The sequence below is a fragment of the Notothenia coriiceps genome, unplaced genomic scaffold (genome assembly GCF_000735185.1).
Source record: "Notothenia coriiceps isolate Sejong01 unplaced genomic scaffold, NC01 NC01_scaffold00027658, whole genome shotgun sequence".
Lineage (NCBI taxonomy): Eukaryota > Metazoa > Chordata > Actinopteri > Perciformes > Nototheniidae > Notothenia > Notothenia coriiceps.
The window spans coordinates 93,543-120,092 of record NW_011360359.1 but is presented as its reverse complement, the minus strand read 5'-3'; the positions used below and the strand labels follow the sequence as shown (position 1 = coordinate 120,092).

The following is a 26,550-nucleotide window of genomic DNA, read 5'->3' as shown; positions in this document are numbered from 1 at the left end:
CGAATAAGCGGCATTACTCGCACCACCAAACAAGACGTATCGAGGAAGATTTGGCTACTTATCTATCATTCCTCTCACACACACACACACACACACACACACACACACACACACACACACACACACACACACACACACACACACACACACACACACACACACACACACACACACACACACACACACACACACACACACACTCTGGGGTATTTGTTTCCCCTCTTCTTTAACTTGCGCTGCTTAAAAGAAGTGCAGATGCTGATTTACTTTATCAATGTGTGTGAGTATGATAAGCTGTGCCATATTACAAGACATTTTATTTGACCTTTAACCTCTGTGTGGAGGTTTCTTTTGTAATATAGTGCTAATATGATTACAAATATAAAATAAACACCCATAATCCTAATTAAAGGTACAAACAATATTTAATAAAACACTCCACAGAAACACAGCAACTGCATATTATAGGAGATTAAAATATTGTTAAGCTTACTCATTATTTAAGCGTTTAGACCCTATACAGCGATATGTCATCTACAGTCTAACGCATCTTATTTGAATAACTGTTTACACCATATAGCACCCTATTAACACGGTGTCCAGCTCCTGTTAGTGAGCACATGATGTTTACTCCACGGCTTCTCCTCTCAGACTAGCCTTTTAGACCTTCTTCCAAATCTAATATACCCATCCATAAATAGCTCACCTATCGAGCACATACTCGGCTTGAGTGACGTGGCAACGTAGCCAATCCTGCTTGCTAAATCTGCCTAACCCCGCCTCTCCTCGCTCCACCGCGGCTCAAACAACTCCTCCACCTCCCATTCGCCTTAAATGGACACGCAGGGGAGCTGATTGACAAACTAAACGACGCCCCTTCGTTTACCAAGCCCCTCCCCTTGCCCTGGCTCCCTATCAGTGTCTAGTTTGGCAACACGGATACGCATGGAGCCTCCATCACCCCCTGTCTCTTTTACGCACCGAGTCCGATGATGCGCGCAGGTACAGGGACCCTAACCGCCACGTTTCCAGCGACACTCACCGATGAATCTCCTCTTACATGGACTAATATGAAAGAAGTGGATGCAGAGGTCTGACACAGCCAAGAAAGGAGGCACGTTTCTTGTGGAGCATTCTGGTTTTCCATCCCCGAGCGTCAGCATGGATGTCTTAGCGAACCACAGTATCTTTCAGGAACTTCAGATCGTGCACGACACCGGCTACTTCTCCGCCATGCCTTCGCTGGAGGAGAACTGGCAGCAGGTAGGTGTCAACTTTCGATCCTTAGCCGGTGTGCACCATCTCCATCACGGGGCTCACTGACATGCGCTCGAGATGCAACTTTTCCACCTAAAAGCAGCGTGCATGTGTGAGATGAAATGTCCCCATCACTCATATATGTGATCATTATCCCAGAGATGGAAAAGTGGATAAGATGCGAGCGCACCCCGGCGCGTAATAAAGCTGTCAAATGTGATTTGGGAAGATGAAGACCCGAATCCCATATTAGGGACTGAATTGGTCGTGAATAATACATCTGCATCCCTAAGATTACTGAGTTGTAAACCCCCCCTTTGCATGGAGGGAGAAGTCCCCTCACTTATTCATTATAGATACCCTAACATGTCTGGCTTTGAAGCATATTTAAATGCAGTGGTGGCCAAAACGTGTGAAGGCAGCGCAGCCAAAATAATAACTGTCACTGGCATGTACGGGTGCACATTTAAAAAAAAAAACCCATCTCACACTCACACTTCCTCCATCCAAGTTCAGAGGGGTGAATTTGGAGAGATAAGCACGCGGCCACATGGTGATAGATGCGTGGGGAGGCGCACCGGCACTTTGCAAGGCCATTATTGCCCTCAAACTCCACACTTTTGTGTTAAAGTCAGCCCAAAATTCCATCGTGGGAAGTTTATTATCATACCTAACTGTGTATTCATACAATATAAGTCTTAAAAATGTAATTTATACTCATATATAGGCTTTCTTTTTGCATTTTCTTGCGAAAAAATCGTAAAGATCTGCACTTTCTCAAAAGTAATCTACATTTTTCAGCTTTATCTTTAATCGTTTACAATATTAATGAATTACATGCTTAAATATGAGCACCTCCTTTAATTTATAACAATAAATGTCCCATCTAAGTCATAATAATGGCCATGCATCATCAGTATGCCCACCTGCATTGCTGCTACTGCTGCTGGTGATGATGCTTTCCATGCTGCACTTGACTGACCGAGCAAAAGAAAAAAAATCATTGCATGGAAATTCGATGCCGGTATTGTTCATGCAATAGGAGCTGGAGCTTTTCCCCACTTCTCTGCTCCACGCGTATGAGGAAGGGAGGGAGGGGGGAGTGACAGGGGGGAGAAGGAGAGAGAGAAACCGGTGCGTGACCGCGGATCCATTCGTTGTGGCCAAGCAGCCTAATTGGCATCCTACTGTTAGCATCTTTTTATAACAAGTCTCCAACTCCCAGCTACACTGTCAGTGGATTCTGAATTGTATGGGGCCATGTGTGCAGTCCTCTCCCTGTTTCTCACCCACAGCCTGCATATCAAAAAATCGATCCCTAATGCAAATGGAGAAGAGACAGCTGCGTGTGTAGGCAGGGGAAGCTGTGAGGACTGGAAATGTCTCTCCCTGGCCATTTCTGCAGCTTATGCTCCCCTCAGACAACGTCCATTTTGTAATTCGGCAAGTTTTGCAGTCATTATCTGTAGAAAATGTAATTTAATATTTTTAATCTATCATTCATCTACTCCTTTTTAGAAGCTGTGGTCTGCTTTCATCGTGTTTGGTCAAAAAGGTCACTTTAACACGTGATATCGGAGATAAACTCTTCTCTTGAACATGGATTCAGTGTGGGATTGACTTTAAAATGTCACAGCTTGATAGCATCTATAATCCTGCATCACATTTCTCTCACCTTTAGCTACTTTTGCTACCTAAATGTGCCGATTTTAAAGCATAAATATGTATTTTCATCATGATCCTGATTCAAAGTATAACACAATTAAAGAAAACACACAAAAAAGGGGGGTAATGTGTCTTTCCTAGAGGTTAAATAACAGTTTCTCTCCGATTTGCAGCCTTTGACTCAAACCCCTTGTGCCTCGATAGGAATAATTGGAGTAAATATCAAAGTTTTTGGGAAAACAACCCATATTTGGGCTAAGAAGATTGCACAGTGTCCTTGTGAGCATGAGGATTACGACTCGCCCCACACTTTGAAACCCCCTCTCCCCCGCGCAGCAGAGAGATGTTCTTGGCAGAGCGGTCCCTGCGTTCATTGTCGCCACACGAAGATGCCAGCGAGCCCTCCTGAATACATGAATTATGAGTTGTGGCTAGCCTTAAAAGCTCCACGCGACTGGAGCAATCCCCCTCTGTATTTCAGGCACAATTTAGAATTTGATGCTTTTATGGCGCCTGATGCTGAGATAGGAGGCCGTTGTAGTCAGACCCTAAATGGCTCCCTGAGATGCGATGGCAAGAATGATGACTGTGTCCCCTGTTGGTGTCTGTGAGGCATGATTCAGGCACTTATAGGGGGATGGGGAGCAGAAAGAAACAAGGAAAGTGTTTTGGAGGTCTGCAGATGGTACATTTGAGGCTGCTATTTGTTCCATTATTGAACCAAATAGAGCCAAACTCGACTGTGCTGTCTCGCTTCCAAATCCCAGTACAGTCGGTTGCTCAGAGTTGGAACAAACAGAAGGGCTGAGCTGGATTTGGAACAAGCATAACCTTATACGTGGAACTAGAGAAAAGTGTTATGCATCTTCGTAGGGACAGAAATTGCTGTTTATGTCGGCTTCCTTTAACGTCCTCTGTAACGTTCAGGTGCTGAAAATATGAACGACAAAAACATCTTGATTGACATCTCATCCAAAGCACTTGACCCTGATGGATAGGACGTAACGGGACACTGCAAATGGCTGTCTGTCATTGACCCCAGGACACACTCCATACTCCTCAAACACATATATTATCCCTGAGGGGCTCGACACTCACATGTAGACTGAGTGCGTGATTGTGTGCCAAGCGAAAACTCTGTCTGTACGTCGCCGCACGGTGCACTATGGGCTTCCATACTGACTGCACGTGGCTTTTCCAAATGTGGAAGGAGCGGGACCTCCATATGCAAGCTCACATGCATCCACTCTGGCTCACAACACGCACATTTCCCAGGCAGGCCGCTCCAGCCTCAGCGTCTGGGGGTGGCGAAAAAACGTAGAGGTGGAGGAAGTTGCAGAGCACGCACATTCTCCCCGCTGCAGGGTTTCGCATTTCACAGACCGGTGGGCTCGAAAACCCCCCCCAGGAGCGCACTCTGGGAGACAGTCGGAGAAGAAGAAGAAGAGAGGAACTCTTAGGAAACAGGGGGGGGGGAAGAAGTAGGGATTGGGGAAGAATTTAGTAAAGAAGGCCCAGAGAGATGACCCATGTCCCGGACTCTAGAGAGATCAGAAAGGAGATAGAATGTGCATTGAAACATTAAACATCCATATGCATCCATACACTGCCGTGTGCACATCTGCGTATATGCACGCCGGCCCGTATGTGTCTCAGTGTGTTATGTAATCCTCAGTAGACCACAGCTGCTTTCTCACACACAGCAAGCATGCCGGGGAGCGCAGCCAAGCGGCCCCCTCCATCCTGTCTGCGTCTTCCTCCATCCATTCTCCCCCCCCCCCCGCTCTTATAGAATAAGCAGTGTATGGATTTTTGGAATCTCTGCAGGGCTGTTGTGTAAACTTCTGCATTTCTTTCCCAGTCACACTCCAAGTCACTTTATTGTTTGGCAGAGCATTAGCTATAGGAATTAGCGAGTTCTGATTCATGAATTTCCTGTCCATGTAGGAAGCTAAAGTTAACCAACCAGCTAAAAAAAACACCCCCCCCCCCTCTATCTTCTCCGTGACCTTTTACTCGCTGCTGTTTGATGTAATTTTATGCAAATTCAAATTAAATCAATCCTGTAACGGGCACAGTTCAGTATTCTGCAGGGCAGGAGGAGGAAGGACAAACTGGGATTTAATCAGATTTGTCTCAAAAGAGCTCCTGGTGGTGTCTTCAGTCTGTGCCTCTGGCTTTATTAAAAATGTCAACTGGAAGTATGAGATTCCCGAAATCAAGTTTGGACGCTCTCCAAAGAAGAAGCGTAGTTAATTCCCTTTTAGTTTAACTGACATGTGGTTTAGTTTGTGTTATTCACATGAGGCCTGTATTCATTTACAGACATCCCTCCCAGCATTCCATCCAACCTCGTGACGCTCAATATGAAATTGATTTCTCACAGCGTTGTTTTTGCTCGCATCGCTGTCAGAAGATCTCGAGGATGGACACCGCATACTGTACAATCTATTTGACATGGCTGGGACATGAAAGGGCGCCTTTGTAGCATATCTGCTGGACGCCTGTGAGTGTTCCCAGGCACAAGGTTGTTACTTTATGCATCGATTCTGAGAGAAGATCAGTCTGCCCGTTGGAATAGAGGCTGTAATAAAAGCAGCTATGAGTTCATCTAATTGGTATAAACAAATAAATGAGCTAGAACGGCAAAAAAGCAATTTGGCTCCTGAGCAGCAGCCGTTATGCTAACAAGACAGGGCTGGCTGTTTTCTAGGAAGTGTAGACGCTCAGTATAAGCTTGTATTTATTCACAACATCCTCTTATCTGTGCTAAATGCATGCATCCTTAGAATTCTTCTGCAGGATTCTCCGTGCATCGCCTCACACAGGTTTGTTGTGTAATGGGATGTGCGAGCGACCCCCTGACCCAGTAACATCCATCCTGCAATAAAGCGCTTACTGAACTCTGCCACCTCTGTCTCATCACTCAGGCGTCTGAGAGGCCATTGCCGTTGACGGGTGCCTTCCATTATTTTATGGGCGTTGATGAAAAGGTTGGAAGCGCTGATGAAAGAGAGGACGCGTTCATTTGTCTGATGCTCTGGTGACTGGCATCAGAGGGAGAGGAGGTGGTGTAGATGGAGGAAAGGGAAGAAGAAGAAGAAGAAAAAAAGGCAGTGGTGTTGAACAAGCACATCTTTATGTATGGCTTCCGTCTGCAAAACGCTCTGCCACCCCAGGTTTGATTAACAGTGAGAAGAGGAGCCAGTCATTTTTTTCGCCTCACACCAGCACACATGGCTTGGCAATGACTTTCACATCATTTGAGGCGAAATCGGGAAGCCGTTACAGCACCTTACAGTGATCCGACATGCTTCGCTGCTGCCATCCGGCTTGCCATCCACAGGCAGAGAAGAGAAAGGAAGAGAAGTCTCAGGCGCTTGTTTTATGCTCTGAAACCACTAGCAACTCTTTCTCTCTTCTTTTTTTCTTTATCTCATGACTCTCTCTGCTCTGTGTCTCTTCCTTAAATGCTGAGGAGTCACAGCTGCCTTGTTTGATTTGCCCTGCTCTAACCCCTATTTAAAGTCTTCTTCTGCCAAAAAGTTGGAGAGTTATGCAATCCAAATTTGGCACAATGCTGAATAAATGCTCGTTCAAACAGCGCGTGTCATAAATAAAGGCATCAGTTCATGAAAGATATTCTAAGAAGAGCCATACTGATATCAGCTCTGCATGATACTCATTTTCAGAATATGCTATGTATGCTGAGACTGTGGCAAACTGCTTTGACTTTTGATCAGGTAAAAAACAGTTTTAGAGAGGCCCTTTTGTGCCTTTTTGGGTTTCCATTTCCTGTAGTGTGTTCTATAGGTTTTCAACTATAAACGTTGGTGATTTACAGAGTGCCAATTCAGAATCTCAATATTTCTTTATTGGCTTTTTTAAAGAGCATCAGCCACTTCATGTCCATTTAGCCGGTGGCACGATTGACATAGCTTGTTGTAATGGCTGTAATGATACGTATTTCAAATGAATTAATATCCATGAATCACGACAAGTATGTAAAGGCTTCAGATGATAGCTGGTTGCCGTGGTTACCTCCTATCTTCCAACTTGGACTGCAGTGTGTTTAATCTTCCATACTGCTCACATATTTGGAAACCATTGGCTTTGAGACTTTCAAACCATGTCCGGGCATTTTATTGCCATGGCTGGCTGTGACATACCAAGCGGCACATCTTACTGCCTACCTGTTGCTAGGCAGCCTTGGCAAAGAGGAAGACCAGCTTTGGCCTATTTGTTTGTTTAGCTGTCATTCTGGGAGGCTAATCCCACCCCGAGGGACTCATATCCATCCAGAAACCAGAGATCCAGCCATGTGGACCATCCCTCTCCAAAGATTGAGCAAGGGAAAGGGGGGAGAAAGAGATGGAAGGTGGGGAGAGAGACAAGGGCAATTTGCCCTGAGTAAACACCACTGCTTGTTGTTGTCATCCGAAGCCAGTCATCAATCACGGCCCTAAGCTCTTGGTGGTGACAGCCGCAAGGACGCGACGCGCTCTGAAACCGCTCGGATAGTTTATAAAGCAAGACAGTCATTGGTCAAGATCACAGCTGCCCAATGCAGGCCTTGGTCCTTTAGGAGTGTGTGCTATTGTAAAGGTATTTTAGGAGAATGTTATCTTTGCTTGGAGTTCCATTCAGGGTGTCTACAACAATATCAGTTGGCCTAGAGACGGCGGTATGAGTTCAAGCTGTATTATGTAAGCTACACCAAGTTTGTGTGTTTTAATAAGTCACATGGGCGCGTGCTTTGCATGCCAGACGCAACTCTCAGCTGCAGTTGTCCAACATGCAAAGCAAGTGGTGTTTTTCCACCTGGTATTGCTCTCTGCTACAAAGCACTCCGCCTGTATGGCAGATGTGTCAGGACCTTTTCCCCTTTCAATGTCGCCTTCCTTCCTATCTGTTCTCCAAAAATGACTTCTTTACCCTTTCCTAGCCTAACCCTACTCCATTCCCTCTTTGAGTTTCTGTCTACTTCTTTTTGTAAGCCTCTGTGCCTGCAAAAGCCACTGCCAAAGGAGTTGTGTTTTCGGGTGATGTGATATTTCAAAAACCACGTGGAGTAGGAAGGACATTTGGTAGAAGTGTCCAGTTGGACTGAATGATCAATTGATTGATAAAGAGTTGGGTGGTCAAATGTCAAAGGTCTAGGTCACTGTGACCTTACGTCCGGTCCCATTTTCTCGAACAGATCCTAGGAATCTCTTGAGTGTTATTCTTCAAATTTGGCTAAACGTGAACTTGGACTTGACTGGTTAGCAGAAGGGTTAATTGAGGTTTTATGTATACAAAAGCAAGCTTTTAACTTGATATCAAAGTACATTTATTAGAGATCAGGGGTGAGGACATTGAAGGGCGGTTGAATGCGGGTGAAGGGTGTGTTCCATTGTCAGCAGCGGCTGCTAAATGTACTGGAAGATCAAACTAGGCCCCATATTATCCTAAAGACACTGGTATCTCCGGCCAACTGGGCACGTCATGTAGCTTCAGTCATTCCAACCTCCTGCGGGGCTGAGTTGTCTGAATAAGATACGGCTTGTATCCTCAAAACCAGGGGGATTCAGCTTGAATTGGTATTAGCCTATATGTCAAAGCCTGAAAGCGCAATTTTTCACTAAGAAAAATATTATTTTGACGTGCAGCCTTGCTAAAAAAAAAGGGCGATATAAGTGTCAAAGTAGACAGAGAAGGAGAGAGGGTTGGATGATTTTGCACCCTGCTTAACTCTCGGAACAACCTGGGAAGTGCCCTTCTGTGATTTAATGAGACCTGTGGGAAGAGCCATTCATCAGCATGACAGCCTACCTCTGTTTCCCATTGTTCTGTTCTGGTATGTGAGGGGAGCAGTGTGTGTTTTAGCCTTAATGATGGGCTGGCAACCCTTTGATTAGATGAATCTCCCGGTGCTAATTAAGATTTGGGCTGCCAAAAGACATTGACGTTTATGCCTTCCTCCCTCCATCGCTCTCCTTGCATGGCCAGCATGTGAGTGTGTGTATGAGAAGTTTACAGTGTTGGTGTTCCTTCTGGGCTTCAGTGGGAGGTTTGGTGTAATTTTGTGGGCTAACATAATTGCAGGCCCTAGGCAAAAACATCTGGCCATTTCAAGGAATTCACGATGCAAAAATAGTTTGTTTTGGTTCCTGAAAGGTAAACATTGGTCAATTGGGCATAAATTGTCCTAAACAAGCTTTTAACATTTATCCAGGAAATAGCTCATACACAATTGACAGTAAAGTACATGTGCTTATTTCCTTATAAATCTGTCTTACCAAACTTGAGCCTTGGAAGATGTGGATTTGTATTTGAAAGGTATTACTTAAATAGACACTTGTATTGTGTCTGTCATTTCTATTTTTGCATTTTTGCGCTCATTCTTGGCCGAATGTGTGTAAATACGCTGGATTCCTTGCAATGAATTCCCTCATTTATTGCTAAATCAATAAAAATCATAGCATCCATTTGGGGATATGTGCTACAAATACCAGTTTATGACTTAAAACATGTAAGAACCCCTGCTGTAGATGTTTTCCCCCATCTTTTAACTAAACTGATGGTGTCACATAAATGTTTCACTACCCAATTCCCCCTTGTGTATTTTCCGAGAATTTGATAACTTATGCTAACAAGAACGAAGGCATCCCAGACCCTCCCTTCCCTTTAATCACCCCCTCCTCTCTTCTCTGGGAGTATTTGTGTGTCTAGACAGCACATCCTCCTGCTCTCCAGTTTATTGCTATGTGTTATCCCGTCTTTTGCCCCAGATATTATTTCATTGTAAAATGCCACCAATTAGTAAAGCCAGTCGCCGGTGGCTGTGGTCTGGCTCCGTCTTTCGTTCCGGCGGGGAAAGTTATTTGGGTCGGCTTCTATTTTCAGCCTGTGATGTTGCCAGGAATACTTCAGGGAGCAGCCACTGTTTTATAAGAGAGCACATCAATAATTTTCATTGGTGTGTGTAAGCAAAGGAAGAGACGGAGAGAGCCTCACAGACGGAGTTCATTGGGTTTATGTGTTTGTACCTGCATCAGAAAGTAAAGTGGCTGTTGTCTCTTGAACAATGTGTCACGACCGCCCGTTCATTTGAAATTAATTTGCCAGTCGTTGAACTTTAACTCGGAGTCTTAACACGGCTTTTATTCGGGGCTTTAAATTTGAATGTTGGACTTGTGAGCCACACACACACTCTCACACACACACACAGCTAAAGGCCAAAGTCAATGAGTTCCTAACACCTTTCTCAGTGCGTCTAACTGCTCTCTCCCCTCTCCGCTGGGCAGACGTACATTGCCAGGATGAAATTGGGGTGAAAAGTCCTCACACTGCGCTGATACTCCCCGCTCAGAAGGGTGAACAGGTTCATCTCCAACTCTCTCTCTCTCTCCTCAATCTCTTGGCGGAGAGCCCACAGCAGCGGCGAGGACACGTCTTTCAATATTTTAAGCGGCTCGGGCTAATCTTGGTCGCTCAGGTTTGTTTTGAAAGTGCTGCCGTGGAAATAAAGACGCAACGACAGTTCCCCCACCTCTTGTTTTTTTGTGCACATCGACGCTCTTGCGTAACCGCGCAGACAATTCCGAGCTAATTCAACGTGGCCTTGCGAGGATGTGCCACTGACCTGCTTTTTGCTGCTTGTTCCCGCACAAACAGCCGTAACTAACCCTGTGGTTTGTTGTTGGAATAAAGAGCCTGAAACTGTGGCCCTGACAAACACTCAACACCTGCGTGGCAAAAGCAGGGGTGGCTTGCCTTTTAGTTGTACAGAAGCTTGTAAGAATGAACCATTTGGGCTCTTATCAGTGCACACACGGCGCCACAGTCGCACTTAACGGTTTGCGGACGTGATCGGGGTGTCGAGCGGCCCTCTCCGACTGCCACTGTATGAGGAGGAAGCAGAGTTTTTCCGCTTCACTGTCCCCTTTATCTCCCCCTCTCCCCTCTGTTATTTTCGGCCCTCCTCCCCTCGCTCTTTCTCCTCTCGCCGCTCTTTTGTTTCTCCGTGCCATTTCCAGCCAAGGCCCCCATTCTCTCGCCCCGTCATTGTGTGCGGTAATGAAGATTAGCCAGCCTGCCGCACACAATGGGGTCCCCACATCCGGAGCGCAGACTCCCCAAATCCTGCTGCAAGCTGCTAACGTCGGGTGTAAAACCACTGTTGTCGCCGAACCCCCCCTCCCCCCCCCCACATACATACACTGGTTCCATCACACCCACATGCAAACATGTCCGATATAGGCTACACTCTAAACTCTGCCGTGTTGAAAGCAAATGGCTGAAATGTCTCCTGATTAGATTAGGGAGCTTTTGACAGCTGAGAGGGAGCGCTTGGCGACTCATTCACCGATAAACAGCAGCTCACCCAAATCCAGTTAAAGAGAGACAGAGTTCCCCTCCCCGGCGAGTGCAACACGGCTCCACTCGTTGGGATTATACCCCCAATCCTCCCCCCCCCCAATCCTCCATACCCCTGCTATGCTGCTCTCCGCTCTGATTTCATCCCCCATCTTCTCCAGTCTCAAGATGCTTCTTCTCTTCTGTTCCCTTTCTATCCTATTTCACCCTCACCTCTCCGATCCCCGACTTAATACCAGAACAAAGACATTTTGCACACTTTGTCACAAGCTATTTGGATGGAACCGCAGAGGTCTTTATATGCCGTGCACTTGTTGTACCCTGAGCCTAAGACCTCTTCATAATGTCTGTATCGCGCTCAAGGTCGGCAGATCTTCAGTCTGTTTGCTTGTCAGGTCTCTTTCGGCATTTAAAGGATACATGTCGGTGTGGAAGGATGGATTTTAATTCAGATGTGACAGTTTTTTAGTGTGGCACACAATAAAACTGAAGGAGAAAGAAGCAGCATTTCCACTCATTTGAGAAAATGGAATTAGTGATTTGTGCATTTTAGTCCATCATTTTATGAATTAATATATCTTCATCAGAAACCCAAGTGCTTTTAACTCTCATTCTCTTGTATTGGCCAGGGGATTGCAGAATATATCGGATTGTATAAAAGTCTATGAAAAAATTACCTTACATCCGAATAGATTTTTGACCTCAGTTAACATTTAACTGATGTATCGAATCGCCCAATAGCTAGTTTTTTGGGCTTCTTTAATGCAGCTAGTAATACATGTAATACATGAGGCTAGTTTTTTTGTTTACGGACTAATGTCCAGTACAACTGTCAATAAAGTTTGTTGTTTGTGTAACTCTTTATTGAAAGATTAAAACCCTTACTCTAATAGATTGTGCTTTCAATTCTTTAAAGTGATTTGAAACAATTTACTGGCCTTACTTGTTCAGCATTGTCACTTCGGATTCAAAAGAATCCAAGATGGAAGCTGTGACCTGTCCTTGTAATAAATCTGGTCAATGGAACATTTGTTTACATAACACCTGATCTCCAACACTTTCTTTACATTTTACAGAGGGTTCTCCATACTGTACGTAGGTCCATGTTGCGCTATGGGAAGACAGGGGTGAGGTCCCTGGTGTCATGGATGATGCGGATGTGTGGTTTCTGTTGTGTCTGCTCGGAGAAAGCAATGGGAAATGTCTTTCTGCTCCATTAAGCAGAGGTCACAGGTTTTTGCGCTCTGAGTGCTCCATCACTGTTGCTTTCCTGCTAGATGAAAGGTGCTTTGAAGATCCCCTATCACGCACAAACACACATACACGTGTCGCGTAAATCGCCAGATACGGAGGGCTTAGTGGGGAGATGTCTTACCTCAAAAAGAGCAAAAGTGATACTCGTGAAAGAAACCGGTGCATGTCCGAGCGAGCAATACTCTGAAGACGGAACCTTAAATTAAAGTGTCAGGTTAAGTGCGTGAAATGACATCTAGGCATTTAGAATTGAAATTGCTGCCTTTAAAGTGTATTTTAGCGCATCCATCCACACGGTGTGCAAAGGAGTTGTCTGGTTTACAACCATATGTGCATTATTCCCTCAAACTCTGTCAGCAAATTGTGATTTAACAACTGACGGTGTCTGTTATCAGCCCGCAGCCCGCACTGTGTAAAAGCGCCTCAAGGTGCTGCGTTGCCAAGCTTTGACGAAGAGGCTGACGGCGGCCCTGATTATTACTGTGAGGCTAATGTCGCCTGATAAGGCTGTGTGTGTAATTAAGCTGTTTCCGCACCGCGTTATCTGCAGCTAGGTGAGGCTCGGCTGCCTGGAGAGATGGAGCTGTTAGTCAGTGAGGAGGAGGAGGAGGAGGAGGAGGAGGATTCCTGTCTCCTGTCTGTGGTGTTTCAGTCTTCCACTATCTACAAAGTAAAAAATGTGCACCTGTAAGTGTGGAAGATGCCACTACTTTCACCCCCTTGGAACTTTCTACTCCTAATCTTTCGCATATAGAGACCTGTTTCTCCGTCCCTCACCTGTCCCGCTATCTCAGATGAATTAGCTCCCCTCTAGCTCTGTCTCTTTGTGTCTCCACTCCCTCTGTCTCTCCTTTGCTTCGTTGTTCCGGAGCCCCGTTGGGGAATCAGGAGCTATAAGTTCCCTCAAGCCAAACACCGCACCCCCTGCCACTTTCTCCGTAGAGAATAAGGGTGAAGCAAGGGCGCCCTGCTATTCAGATCAGTGTCGGGGGGGGGAAATGAAGCATTATCTCCCCACCCCGCCACCCCACCCTTCCCTTCCGCCTGGCCCCCCGAAGGCAGGTTCCCCGCGCAACTGGGATCCACCGGTGACGCCATGCTGCTCTCCAATGAGTCTGGGGTCGGAGCTCTTGGTGAGTTTGAGTAAAAAAAACCTTAAGGGCAGCTTAGAAGAGAGGGGTGCTTTCTGAGATTTTGTGTGTATACGTGTGGGGGGAGTTGTGTAAGTATTGCTCAGTGAAGCTATAGATTACCGTCCCTGTCAGCTGCGACGGCCACCGCTGATGAGCTCCAGCGCAGTATCATTTGGTATCGATTAGGCACTGCGACGCAAACACACAAAGGCTGCTGGCGAGATGGCCACTGCCTCGGGCTACTGGTCATTTAGCTGTCACCTCAAAGTGATGGCTTGGCCTGGCTCACCAAATCAATGGGAGACATAGGCCCTATAACACCCCATGGCAGGATAAGACACACACATGTGCATAGACACACTCGCATGGTACACACATGCACACTCGGTGACAGAGAATTAAGTGCCTGCCCAAACTTTTCCTTCGATAAAAGTGCCAAGGGTGGTGCTGAATTACAAATAGTGATGGCCGTAAACAAAGTCAGTACAGACAAAGAGTGAGTTATAAAACTCAAATCAAAAGAATGAGATAAAAGGAGATAAGACAATTTGGTGACCGGGTTCAATGAAGGTTAGATTTCTCATTGATCGTGTCATTCTTTAAAGCAGCCAGCATGAGACTGGATATGGCATCTTTTCCAATTCTCCCACATGTTGGTTTTTATATAGATAGAAGCATGCTGATAATGATGGTTATTTTAGAGAATATATGATTGGCATAGCCTAAAAGCATTTTGAAATTACTTATGTGCCATGTCACCAAACCCTAGGTACAGCCTTATGTTAAAGATAAAACTGTGGTTCATTTCTCAGAAGGATTTTAATCAAAGCAGCGATATTGCATTCACACCCCGTGAATCAGACAAAGCCCTTCTCATTTTCTGTGACCAATGACATTGTGCGATTTAAATGAAATCATGCAGCGAGCAATAAACAGTTGAATGTGAAACAACAGAAGAAGAGAAGCGAAGCTGCGGAGAAGCCGCTGTTAATTCATCCGTGACGTGAATGTTACTTACTTTTCAAAATGAATAATCAAACCTCTGCTAGATATAGACATGGCCGAACCAAGCAATCAAAATGTCATATTGTTGCTGAAAACAAATCTTTTTGCAATTTGTGCAAAGTGATGACGGCAATCAAAAGCTCATTCTGTGAAAACACTGTTTTGTGGCCAAAGCATCAAAAGTCAACAACAAAATATCACAAGAAAATAAAATATTAGGAAGATACAAGTGAAAAAACCTCATTAATTTTCTTTTAGACACATTGTATAGTCTGTGCAAATGAAATATGAATCTGCAGCTAGTTAGCTTAGCATAAAGAATGAAAACCTTGCATAATGAATAAAATGTCAAACCCTACAAGGAAAGTGCTGTAGGGAATCATTGGTCATCTTTGAGAAGATGTGACAACCCCCCCCCCCCTTCTAAACAATAGTGCTGCATCACCCCCTCCAGCTCAGGGCCCCCCACACTCCTGCCCTTTTCAACCCTGCTAGCATCAGCGCTGGATATTATTCATAGCACCTTGTCTCTATCACGGCATCTAAAAACTAAACACGATTATCCTAAAATTAATGAGCCGTATCCACCCCATTACATCTATCTGTTAAGTGGTGTTTTGGGCCTTCCTTTAGGGCATTATGCATGCTCTTCTGTTCATATTTATAACCCAGGCTTTTTATTAGCAACGTAGCGGGGTGCTAACAGTTGGGAGGCATCCTCCGCTTTGATGCTGATGGCAGGCGGTTCTGTGCAGGCCAAATGTGAAGGGGAGGAGAGGGGATCAGCTGCCAGGCCAAGGGCCCTGTGGAAGAGGGGAGGAGAGGGTGAGGCAGAGGGGAGGAGGAGGAGAGAGAAATTAGAAGTTAGTGAATCAGGACTGGTTCGCAGCTCTCTCAGTGTGTCTCGTGATCAGCGTATTTTTGTCACACCTGCCGTATTTGAAGCCTTGCTAACCTGAGGTGTTTTATGCATGTGTTATTCAGAGTGCATGTGTACGAAACATAATCTACGAGTGACTTTTCTTCCTTTTTATTGGCTTTTGTTTCAGCTTGTTTTGTTGAATTATTTATAGAACAATTGAGGCGTAAAGAGGACAATATGTACTGTTAGTGGCATGACCTTAACCCTAACCCTAACATATGTTTGATGTCTGTGTGAATACACTAGTGTTTTCAAACTTTGCTAAACAACGCTGAATTGTGCCCTCTGACAAACATGTTAATGACAAAAAAAGGTTATAATGAGCCTTGCTTATCATTCACCTATCAGTTATGACTGACAGCTCTATTTCCTTGATACAAAGCTGCTAACAGCATGCCATTTTTAACATGCTGGAAGGCTAACAGTCACTGAAGCCGCAGCTGAAAATCGTCACGCTAATTAGCAGTGCAATTAATTGCTGCTGTGCTCAACTCATTACCCTTTCCTGGAAGTGACATTGTTAATGGCTAGAAAACAAGAACAAATGACAAAGTAAGTTAAGACTTGCCTCAACTACAGTTGCAAAAAAAGTATGTGAACCCTTTTTGCATAAATTGGTCATAAAATGTGTTCTGATCTTCATCTAAGTCACAACAATAGACAAACACAGTCTGCTTAAGCTAAAACCACACAAACAATTATATGTTTTTATGTTTTTATTGAACACACCATGTAAACATTCACAGTGCAGGGTGGAAAAAGTATTTGAACCCTTGGATTTAATAACTGGTTGACCCTCCTTTGGCAGCAATAACCTCAACCAAACGTTTCCTATAGTTGCATATCAGACCTGCACAACGGTCAGGAGGAATTTTGGACCATTCCTCTTTACAAAACTGTTTCAGTTCAGCAATATTCTTGGGATGTCTGGTGTGAATCGCTCTCTTGAGGTCATGCCACAGCATCTCAATTGGGTTGAGGTCAGGACTCTGACTGGGCCACTCCAGAAGGCCTATTTTCTTCTGTTGAAGCCATTCTGTTGTTGATTTACTTCTGTGCTTTGGGTCGTTGTCCTGTTGCATCACCCATCTTCTGTTGAGCTTCAATTGGTGGACAGATGGCCTTAAGTTCTCCAGCAAAATGTCTTGATAAACTTTAGAATTCATTTTTCCGTCGATGATGGCAATCTGTCCAGGCCCTGAGGCAGCAAAGCAGCCCCAAACCACGATGCTCCCTCCACCATACTTCACAGTTGGGATGAGGTTTTGATGTTGGTGTGCTGTGCCTTTTTTTCTCCACACATAGCGTTGTGTGTTCCTTCCAAACAGCTCAACTTTGGTTTCATCTGTCCACAGAATATTTTAGCAGTAGTGCTGTGGAACATCCAGGTGCTCTTTTGCAAACTTCAAACGTGCAGATCAGAACACATTTTATGACCAACTTATGCAGAAATCCAGGTAATTCCAAAGGGTTCACGTAATTTTTCTTGCAACTATATTTCGATTAATGACTAATCATTTCAATTGATATTATTTTCTAGTTACTTTTAGTCAAACAAATCAGGCAATTTGAACATGAGTAGTCAAGCTCAAAGATACAGCACATCTAGCAGGCTCGCACTCATCTTAATCTTAGTGACAACATCACCTTGCAGTAGCGCTGCTGTTTTGGATTTAATGCCTGAACGCTCAAACTTCAATCAGTGTCAACATTGACCTTAGTTAGGTGCCGTGTTTCACCTCGCAGCCACTCAGAAGAGACACTACCTGACATAACCTGAACGTGATTTGTGATGAAATAACTTGTTGTGATGGATCTTGATTGGCCTTTTCATGGAAAACCTTTTGGCACGGGTGTAAATAACATTATAATGATAACTGCTTTAGTGTAGGGTTCATAGTATAGTGAAACAAATGAAGGAAGGAATTCTCTTTATTTATATTGCATGTAAAATAAGGGTCTCTATTATCTAAGAATGACATAAAAGCATTAGGAATAAAAACAGACAGCTTGACAATACTCTTAATACCATATTAAATAGAAAACAATATGAAAAGATGTGTTTTGTAAGAGCAGCCGGAGGACATAAGGGTTTGTGGAGGATCATAAAATAATAGGAAGTCTTGAATAGGGAATGTTTTGCTTTAAAAACGAAGGAAAAGACTTTAGAATACATTCTTAAAATACAGAGCGACAGTCAAGGTTGTGTAAAAATTCACTTATATCATCTCATTTAGGTTTTATCAAACCTTAAAGCGTTTAAAAAGCTTTTATTGTTCTCGGTCAAGGCCTCACCTTCCCTTGAGCCAGGCCTAGTCAATGGTCATTAGATTGCAGTAATGTAAAATGTTTGAGAACAGACCCGAAGATGATGACTCTCTTGTTCAAAGGAAATGCTTAACAATACTAAAACGTGAATTTGTTGAAAGTCATCCCACTGCCCTGCTCCCCCTACCCAATTCCTCCAGTTTTAGGTAGAGGTGGATCAGCTATTGGATTGTCTCAGCTTATCCTGGCTCGCATGAGGGAATCATCCCGAAAGCCCTTTAGGAAACCAACCTTGGCTTTATGCAGCGCCAATTGATATTGGCCGTCCAGATCGGCGTTTGTCCAAACCGAGCCATGAGCGCTCCTCTATCTTGGCCATGCTTTTGGCTCCTGATTCCTTATGCCTACACACACACACACACACACACACACTCAGGAAATAGACGCTGCTGTACTCGGTGTGTAGGTGTTCCGGAAAACATGCGAACACAAGAGCAGCATAATTACGCACGGGGTAGCATAATTATGCTTCTCACACAGCACACTAGCATAAATTACATACAGAACATACACCCACACCGTTCCACACACAAGAGCCGCTGATCAACTGCATGACCTTCTCTCTTACAATGTTAATGTCACCACCTGGGGGAGGAGGGAGGAGGGGGAGAAGGGCTTTGATAGAATGATGGGTGGAAAGAAGGATGGGAAGAATTGGCCACGCGCTTAAGCCTGCCGTACCTGCCGCCCCCCCTTACCTGCAGCCTCTTTTATCCCTCTTACCTTGTCAAACATCATGTATGCGTATAAGTACAGTATGCACACTCCCCCCCCCCCCCCCTCCGCTGTCACAGCCGTCACCCCGGCACATCCTCGGGTCGTAACCCATGATTCATTGCGCATGAAACCTCTTTTCTCCGCGGCCTGTGGCTTGCCCGCTGACAGGATCCTGTTATGCCAAATGTCACACTTCCAAAAAGGATTCACCCCCCATGGAGAAAATGAAGTCAACACCTTCCTCGCGTACTTCGCCCCGTCCCTCTATCACTCTCCTCCTCCCCCCCACTCTCACTTATCCGTTTCTATCCTCTTTTCCGCTCTCTTGAACTATCTCTACCTCACACTCACCTTGGTTTGCAGTCCTCAGCGTTTTGCTGAATAAAGTCCCTTTAACGGGCCGGTTTTAGCGGATAATTAGCCCTCACCTTGGAAAAGGAGAGGACGACAAAGAGAAGAAAGGGTGGGAGGAAAGGAAGATTTGGGGGAATCGATAGGGGGGAGGCAGGTGATGGTAAGACTGAGTGAGAAGGGGGGTTGAAAGATAGTGCTGGCCTATACATGTACCTCTAACCGTCGCATGCTATCTCCTTCATCATCTTGTCTCAATGCCTTCAATATTTAATTGAAAAAAAGAATAAAGGAAAAAAGAACATCACGACTCACCGGCCTCAGCCATCACGGCCTCACACAGTGCATGAAAATAAGTTATTTTTTAAAGCCATTACAGGAAATAAATAAATATAAACATGTAGGCGTGCAGTGGAGGAAGGAGGCATTATCTCCACCTCTCGCTGTAGATGTGGAAGCAGCTTTTTAATTTGATGTCAGTAAATGCAAATACTGTAAACAGTCAGAAAACAACTCCAAATCCCTTTTTGTTCCTGGAAGAAAACAACTTGGAGGAGAAATTACACTCCCTTAGCAACAGACACCCCCCCTCCTAAAAAGAGAAAAAGGGAAGTTTTATTTTTAGAAGGTGCAAACAAGGAAGCGAAGGGGGGGTGTAAGATTGTAAATGTCTCTGATGTGTTCAGTCTGCACAACCTTATTCCTGATAATGGAACTAGCTACTCTGTCTGTCAGTGCCTATTTACACACAAATGAAGTGGCAAGTAACACGCGCCCAGTGGAGCTGCTAGACTCCATCTCAGCTGTCAAAATGTGTTAGTGGCTACAAGCGCAACACAACGATCCCTGGGATCAAACTGGTGGCGTCCATTCAAACATAATAGCTTCATCTTTGGACACGAGGCGTCTCTTCCCCCTCGCCGGCTCTCCTCTCAGAGCCTTGCCAGCTTGTTGTGAAGTAATAGACTTCTCGGGATGCCAGTTCGCACAAATCGGGGATGTAGCCTTTTATTTGCCCTCCGAGGGGAGAGGTGTTTGGAGTAATAGGGATGAAGCAGACCATAACTACAGCTGAATAAATCTTCCTATCTTGGCTCAGTGGAAGCCGCTGCACACATGGCTTGTCAAAGCTCTATAAAATGTTGTTTGATAGGAGTTCTGTTCAGTTTAGGACTTCTCCGCCTGCTATCCACTCGGCTCGCTTTCGTTCCGCGCTACAGTGGTTGCAATCAATCAGTGTGTAATCAGCCGTCGAGCTGTGGCTGCCAGGTAATCCTGGCTGTCTTGGTGGCTATCTGTGCGTGTGCGCATGTGACAGCTGGCAGAGCTGCTAAGTTGCCTGTCTGGGTGAGTGGATGGCACCATGCAGATTTCCTCTCCGCGCTGTGTGAAAGGCGTATCGAACGATCTGATGGCTGTTGAAATTGTCAAGTGGGATTTGAGAGTGGGCATTTTCAGTGCAGACGTACCTGAATTGGGTCTAATTGAAGTCTTTTTTCTGTCTTGTAGACCTGCCTAGAATTGGAGCGTTATCTTCAGACGGAGCCCAAGCGCCTGTCAGAACTCTTCGACCAAGACCTGGACGGCCTACTAACTCCCGCCTACCTGAAGGAGGACGGCGAGGAGGACGGCGAGGAGGAGCTGACGGACGCCCTGCTGCCAGACCTGCCCAGCCTTCCGGAGCCCCCGAGCCCCCCTCCGGTCATCCTCTGCCCAACGCGGAAGAATATCCCCTCCTCCGGTGCAATGAAAAGAGACCTCAAACCTAAGGGCCAAGGCCTGGAAAACGTAGAAGCGATGGAAGGGGTCCACCAGGCGCAGCTGAGCGCCGTCACCTCCCTGACGCCCCCCTCGTCGCCAGAACTGGGCCGACACCTCTTCAAACCCAACCAAACTCTGACAGCCTCCGCCGACGGGACGCTGACCCTAAAGCTCGTCGCCAGGAAGGCGGGGCTCAGCGCGGCTCGGCTGGTGGCGGCGCACTCGCTCCCGGTTCGGATGAAGGACGAAGAGGAGGGGGCGGCGTGTGTTATCGGGGTGGGGGAGCTACCGGAGAACAAGAAGAGGATCCATCGCTGTCAATTCAACGGCTGCAGGAAGGTGTACACCAAGAGCTCCCACCTAAAGGCCCACCAGAGGACACACACAGGTGAGAGTCTAAAGAGTCTTTCAGATTGTATTATCCTGCACAATACTGTTAGAGATGGAATATTAAGCAGCTTTTAGGGCTTTGCCAACACAGTTGTTTGTTCATTAAATTACTAAAAATGTTTCAGCTTGCTTGCTCAGCACAAGATAGTAAAATACTCTTTTTTGCAAGGACTCTTTAATGTGCATTTAGCTTCAGGATTGGTGCTATATAATTATTCAGAATTGCCCACACAGCTCACATTAATATACAACATTGTGTGTATGCTTATAGGAGTCGTACAGAGACACAAGGTTTCCTAATCTCGTGTGTGTGAGAATATTAGTGCTTTTCCAGCTATATTATCAGTAAGTGGCCCTATGGGACTTTCAGCCAGGCAGCTCTGAGGACACCTCTCCTACCAGAGCTGGCCACTTGATACACCTGCAGGTGATAAAATTGATTGACACTCATTGTTGGTGACAGGCTAAAAAGGCTCAATCCTGAAGCTAAATGACTGCTGCACACTGGAGGAGACACCGCCGGAGAGTGTGCACTGAAAATAGAAACTGAAAGCAGTCTATCAGAATTAAATGTATCTTGGTGTTGCCTTAAAATCTCAGACAGTAAATCAGAGATGTATATTATATGGGAAAAAGCATTTTATAGTTTATTATCCAAGTCTTTGAGGGTATATTAACACATGTAGACAGTGTTGTCTCTGTTTAATCAACCTACTTTGTTTATGTCTCAATCTATGCCTCTATTTGTATGTTTATATATACTTTTAAACACATTTGATGGTTCATTATTTAGGTTTCTGAGTGGAGATAAACTTTAAGAATTATCGTGTGTCCATAAATCCTTTCCTAGATAACCTGAAGTGAGATAATTGAGGGAAATCCCCCTGCTTCCCATTCTTGGAACAAGTACAAAACCACATAAAGTGATAAGAAATCAGCCAAGTAATCACAGCGAAGGCTTAAGGCTGAGTCCTCTTGTTGCCCTATGAAAATATCACTATGTACGATAAAAATGTGATGATTTAAGAAAACCCACATTTCTTATCCCGCTGTTTCTACCTAAAACCAGGACGGGTCCTTCCTGTCAAGGTTCTTCTGGAGACGGAAGGGGGGAGGGTTCAGTAGCTATAACTCCTTCGCTCTTCCATCTCAATCCCAAACCACTCAGACCCCTGTCGAGGAGCTGTCCTCTGTCTGAGTAACTGCGCAGTGATGGATGGATTGACCTGGATAGGCTTCCATTTCCCCGGTTTATTTCAGGCGCTCCCGTCCTCTGTGCGTTCTGTACTGTAAGTCTAGGTCAGTGGTTCTCCATCTGAGGTTGGATATAATGGTGTCGTAGGAGGCGGGTCACCAGGGGTGCCATCTGTGTGCTTATTCCAACAATTAAAGGGGAAGGGAAAACAGGAATAGCTGTTTGGTGCCTGTGTTTGCAATATTAATTAGCAGGGTTAGGGTTCAGCCGCCATTGGGTTTCATCACACCTCACACATGGGGAGGGTTTGTTTGAACTCTAGAGCGATTTGTGTGGAAAGGTTAGAAGATCCAAATCTGTTGGAGATAAGAAGTACATTTACTCAAGTATTGTACTTTAGTGTACTTTATATAATCATCTTTTCTTACAACTTTTTTCCTTACACTGTGTTTATGTTTGCCCCACCATACACCAAAGAGAACTACCTGATTCTAACTTTTACTGTTAACAAAGCAGTTTTACAGTGTGGTATTATTACTTAAGTAAAGCATCTGAATACTTCCTCTGACTGTGGTACCTACCTCTTTGAATATGACACCTGAACGATAGCCAATCGCTCAAGCCTGGAGAAACAAATGAAATGCTTGGTGGCCTGCAGTCTTTGCTAATATATAGCTGTTTCTTCATGTGTTTGGAGGTACAGCAAAGAGCGTCCATCAGGCTAAATGAAGTTACAAGGACTCTAATTAAATGTCCTCGCCACCCTCCATGTAAATCCCTACACTTAATGGTTGACGGATCACCAAGGCTGTCCAATTCAGAAGCCACACACACACACACGACTCGTTTCCAAGCTCTGGCTCCGAGCCAACTTGTCAACAACTATATGTTGAGAATCAAGCAAACACGCTGTATGTGTGATCCCACCCGCGGTGATGCACACCACAGGTTTAGGCGTGAGCCCGACTGGAACAAAGGGCACAGACACGCGATCATTGATTTCCCCGGTGGTGCTGAAACTCCATGCCAACTGGGCAAACCCTGGGAGACCAGCCCGCTGATGCTGTGCGTTACCAATGTCAATACAAGCCAAGGGAGAAGGGATGAAACAAGATAATCATTTATTCTGACATCTCAATAATCCGATAAGTCCTCAAATTGGACTCCTTTGTTTACTTCTGTAACATAGCAACACCACTATGTAACACTGGTGCTTCTCGCGTTCTAACACATTGTAAGAGATTGGCTAAGAGGAGGGACATCTCGGCGCGGTTTACAAATCACAACAGATTCGGCCAGCTAACCAATCAGCGCAGACTGGGCCCTGGTTTCAGACAGAGGGTGAAAAGAGGTGCCGCAGCACAGGCAGTATGAGAAAAAGAAAGAGCTTTTTGAACATTAAAGCATGGAGACACGTCACAGTAGAGGCACAACCTACAAATTATACCTTTAATGGCTTAATATGTCATCTTTAAGCTGTTGAGTTGAGTTTCCCTTTCACACATTTGGCACACAACAGGAGATGGTCCGTGTCAAGCGCGTTCTCACTTGGTTTTGGCGCCTGGGGGGAGCGTGCAGGGGGAAGGACATGACGTGGATCACACCAACCATGTCAGAGTGGTGGTGTCTTTTGTTATTTCCATTTGGTTTGCTTTTCTTTTGTTGCTGGAGGTTGTGACTCCTATTGTTTCCTACTACGAAAAGAGTGGTTGTGTTCATACTGGAAACATGAAGTAAATGTATTTAAACTATTCCATTCCCCAATGTAAATTTATAATATGAACCATTTCTCTGAATTATAAACTAATAAACTACTGCACTTTAAATACACTGGCCAATCTGAAAAATAACAAGTGAAGAATATCCTTTTGGATCAAAATATCACCTTTACTGTAAGCCTTTTTCATTCTCTATGTGAATTGTTCAAAAACATATATGATTGCGATTTAATGACACACACTGTTTCATATAGTACCATAAAAGGGCTCAGTTTCCAGAGGAACCCCTCCCCCCAAGCGTATCTTTCAGGTGCTTTGGATAAAAGCAACATCTGTCTTGTTATTCAGGAAAGTGGAATGATAAAGGGGGGGGGAAATGTCGACACGAGATGTCACAAAGAAAAACACGAAAGGCAGAAGAAGAGGAGATAGTGAGTGAAACAAAGAGTAGATGAAGACAGGAATGGCGGAGGTACAGTAGCGCGACCCTCTTCAGCAGAAAGACAGCGGTGCCACAGGCTCCCCCATTCTCTGAGCCATTATCCTGACAAGTTTAAAGATGTCATTACTCAAATCCTCTTTTTCTTAGTTGTTATTTCCATAAATTACCCACGGAGAAAAGGCTACGATTTAATCTGGAATTAGACGGGCTGAGTTGAAATGACAGTGCCCTGTAGAGCTTTTTGTGAATAGGCTTATGGCAGATAAGGAATGGTACAATTAGATTTTGGGCAGAGTGAGGGAACAAGTAAAACTGTTCTCTCCCTCTGTTCCCTCTTTGGCTCTTTCTAATCTTCCGCACTCTGTGTATCAGTCTTCTCTGAGCATGTCTGTCTCTGCGTACGCTTCTGCCTCCCACTCTTATGTTGTTGCTTCGCTCTTTTGCCACTTTCTGCTTCTCTTTTTTTGGACCCAGGCCAGCCATTTGAGGATTTGACTAAAGAAAATTGATGGACCAATGAGAATGGCCAAATGTGTTTTTAGCAAACAAACTTTCATCCAACAATGGAAGAACATTTCCTCTCTGTTTTATATCATATTGAAGTGCTTTATTTGTGGGTTTTGGGCTCGCAGTACTGGAATTTAAAGACTATTTTTAAGAAACTGATTCATTGTCAATAACACAAATCATTAGCTCTATATCTTACTGCAATATGATGTCCAGGTGTCTTTATACTTCAGGTCCAGAATGCATGATGTTTCTACATAAATAATTATCCAACAAATGTAACTTTTGCCTGTTTAATACAAAAGATTCAACCCACATTTATAAAGATTCTGTATTTTTTTCATAGGCTACTTAATTATTGTTCTAATTCACATCATGACATCCATTGGTCGAAATATGTCTACATGGATGTTAACAAATTCATCTTTTAGTTTTACATGCCCCGCTCCAACATTTCTCCATCCACCCATCCGTCTGTTATCTTACCTTTTTCTCTAGTCTACCTCCCCCCCCCCTCCCTCTCATCTCCAGCCCTGTGGTGGTAGTTGTGGGCAGGAGCCTGTAAAGTGTTCTCCGAGACCCCCCTCTAATGACCTCTGAGGCCCCGCTGCCCTGCTACAGCTCCGGCTAATGGAGGGAATGCAATTAACTTCAACACTGGCACCTGAGAGGCTGGACTGAGAGTGTGTGTGCGTGTGTGTGTGAGAGCATTCGGAAGTAACAGATTACACATAATGGGATTACAGTGACTCAGGAAACACCCAGTTATCAGATTACGGAAGACAAATATTGCCTATTTGATTACTTTAGAAAACAAACTCTGAAAGGAAAAAGGATTTCTGCTTTGAATGAGATGATTGGGATTTTATTAAATAATAAACAAAGCTTTTTAACAACAGCATCCGACCACAATCCTGATGCTTTAAATGAGGAGACATAATCCCCTTAGCTCCATAATCTACATCGTATGTTTTACTGGCAAAGTAATCCAAAAGTAACAGAGCATAATCAGATTATGTTGCAGAGTTGGGGCTAATCCAGTGGATTAGCATACTGATTGGCATTTTAAACTGCCAATCAAACTCTGTGTAACATTTCTTTTTTAAAGAGTGTGTAAATGTGAGTTTGAGAACACCTGCCTGTTTGTACGAGGGCATCTTAAAGGAAAGGAGCGATGAGGAGGAGGAGGAAGAGAGGGGGGGGGCTCTGTTGCTAGGCAACGTGGGCAGCGTATCGTTGGAGGAGTCGGTAGCTGAGTGGTTATGTACTGCTGCAGGCTCTGGTCTCTTAGTGCCCCCCCCCCTCCCACTTCCCTCTCCTCCTCCTGCACCTCCACCACTACTACCACCACCACCATCACTTTCACCCCCCGCTCCTCCCTCCCCCATCTTGCCCTGTACAGCTCCATGGTTGCCGTCGCTAGGCAACTGCCTCCGTGCTCTGCCAGCGTGCTCGGTAATTGGCCGGTGGCATGGCGGCGTGCCGTTGCCAGATCCAGCCAGCTGCACTGACTACTGCCTCCTCATGTTTCAGCACTCCCCCCC

The 26,550-nt window shown here is 45.0% G+C and overlaps 1 protein-coding gene across 1 annotated transcript in view; it reads left to right on the top strand.

Moving 5' to 3' along the window:
* The first annotated feature begins 937 nt into the window (after nt 1-937).
* The window catches only part of LOC104957756 (Krueppel-like factor 7), a 33,535-nt gene continuing 7,922 nt past the window's right edge, over nt 938-26,550 (top strand). The window contains exons 1-2 of the mRNA XM_010785411.1: nt 938-1,263; nt 20,503-21,142. Coding sequence (XP_010783713.1) covers nt 1,084-1,263; nt 20,503-21,142 — 820 coding nt within the window. The 5' untranslated portion in view covers nt 938-1,083. The remainder of the gene's footprint in view (nt 1,264-20,502; nt 21,143-26,550) is intronic.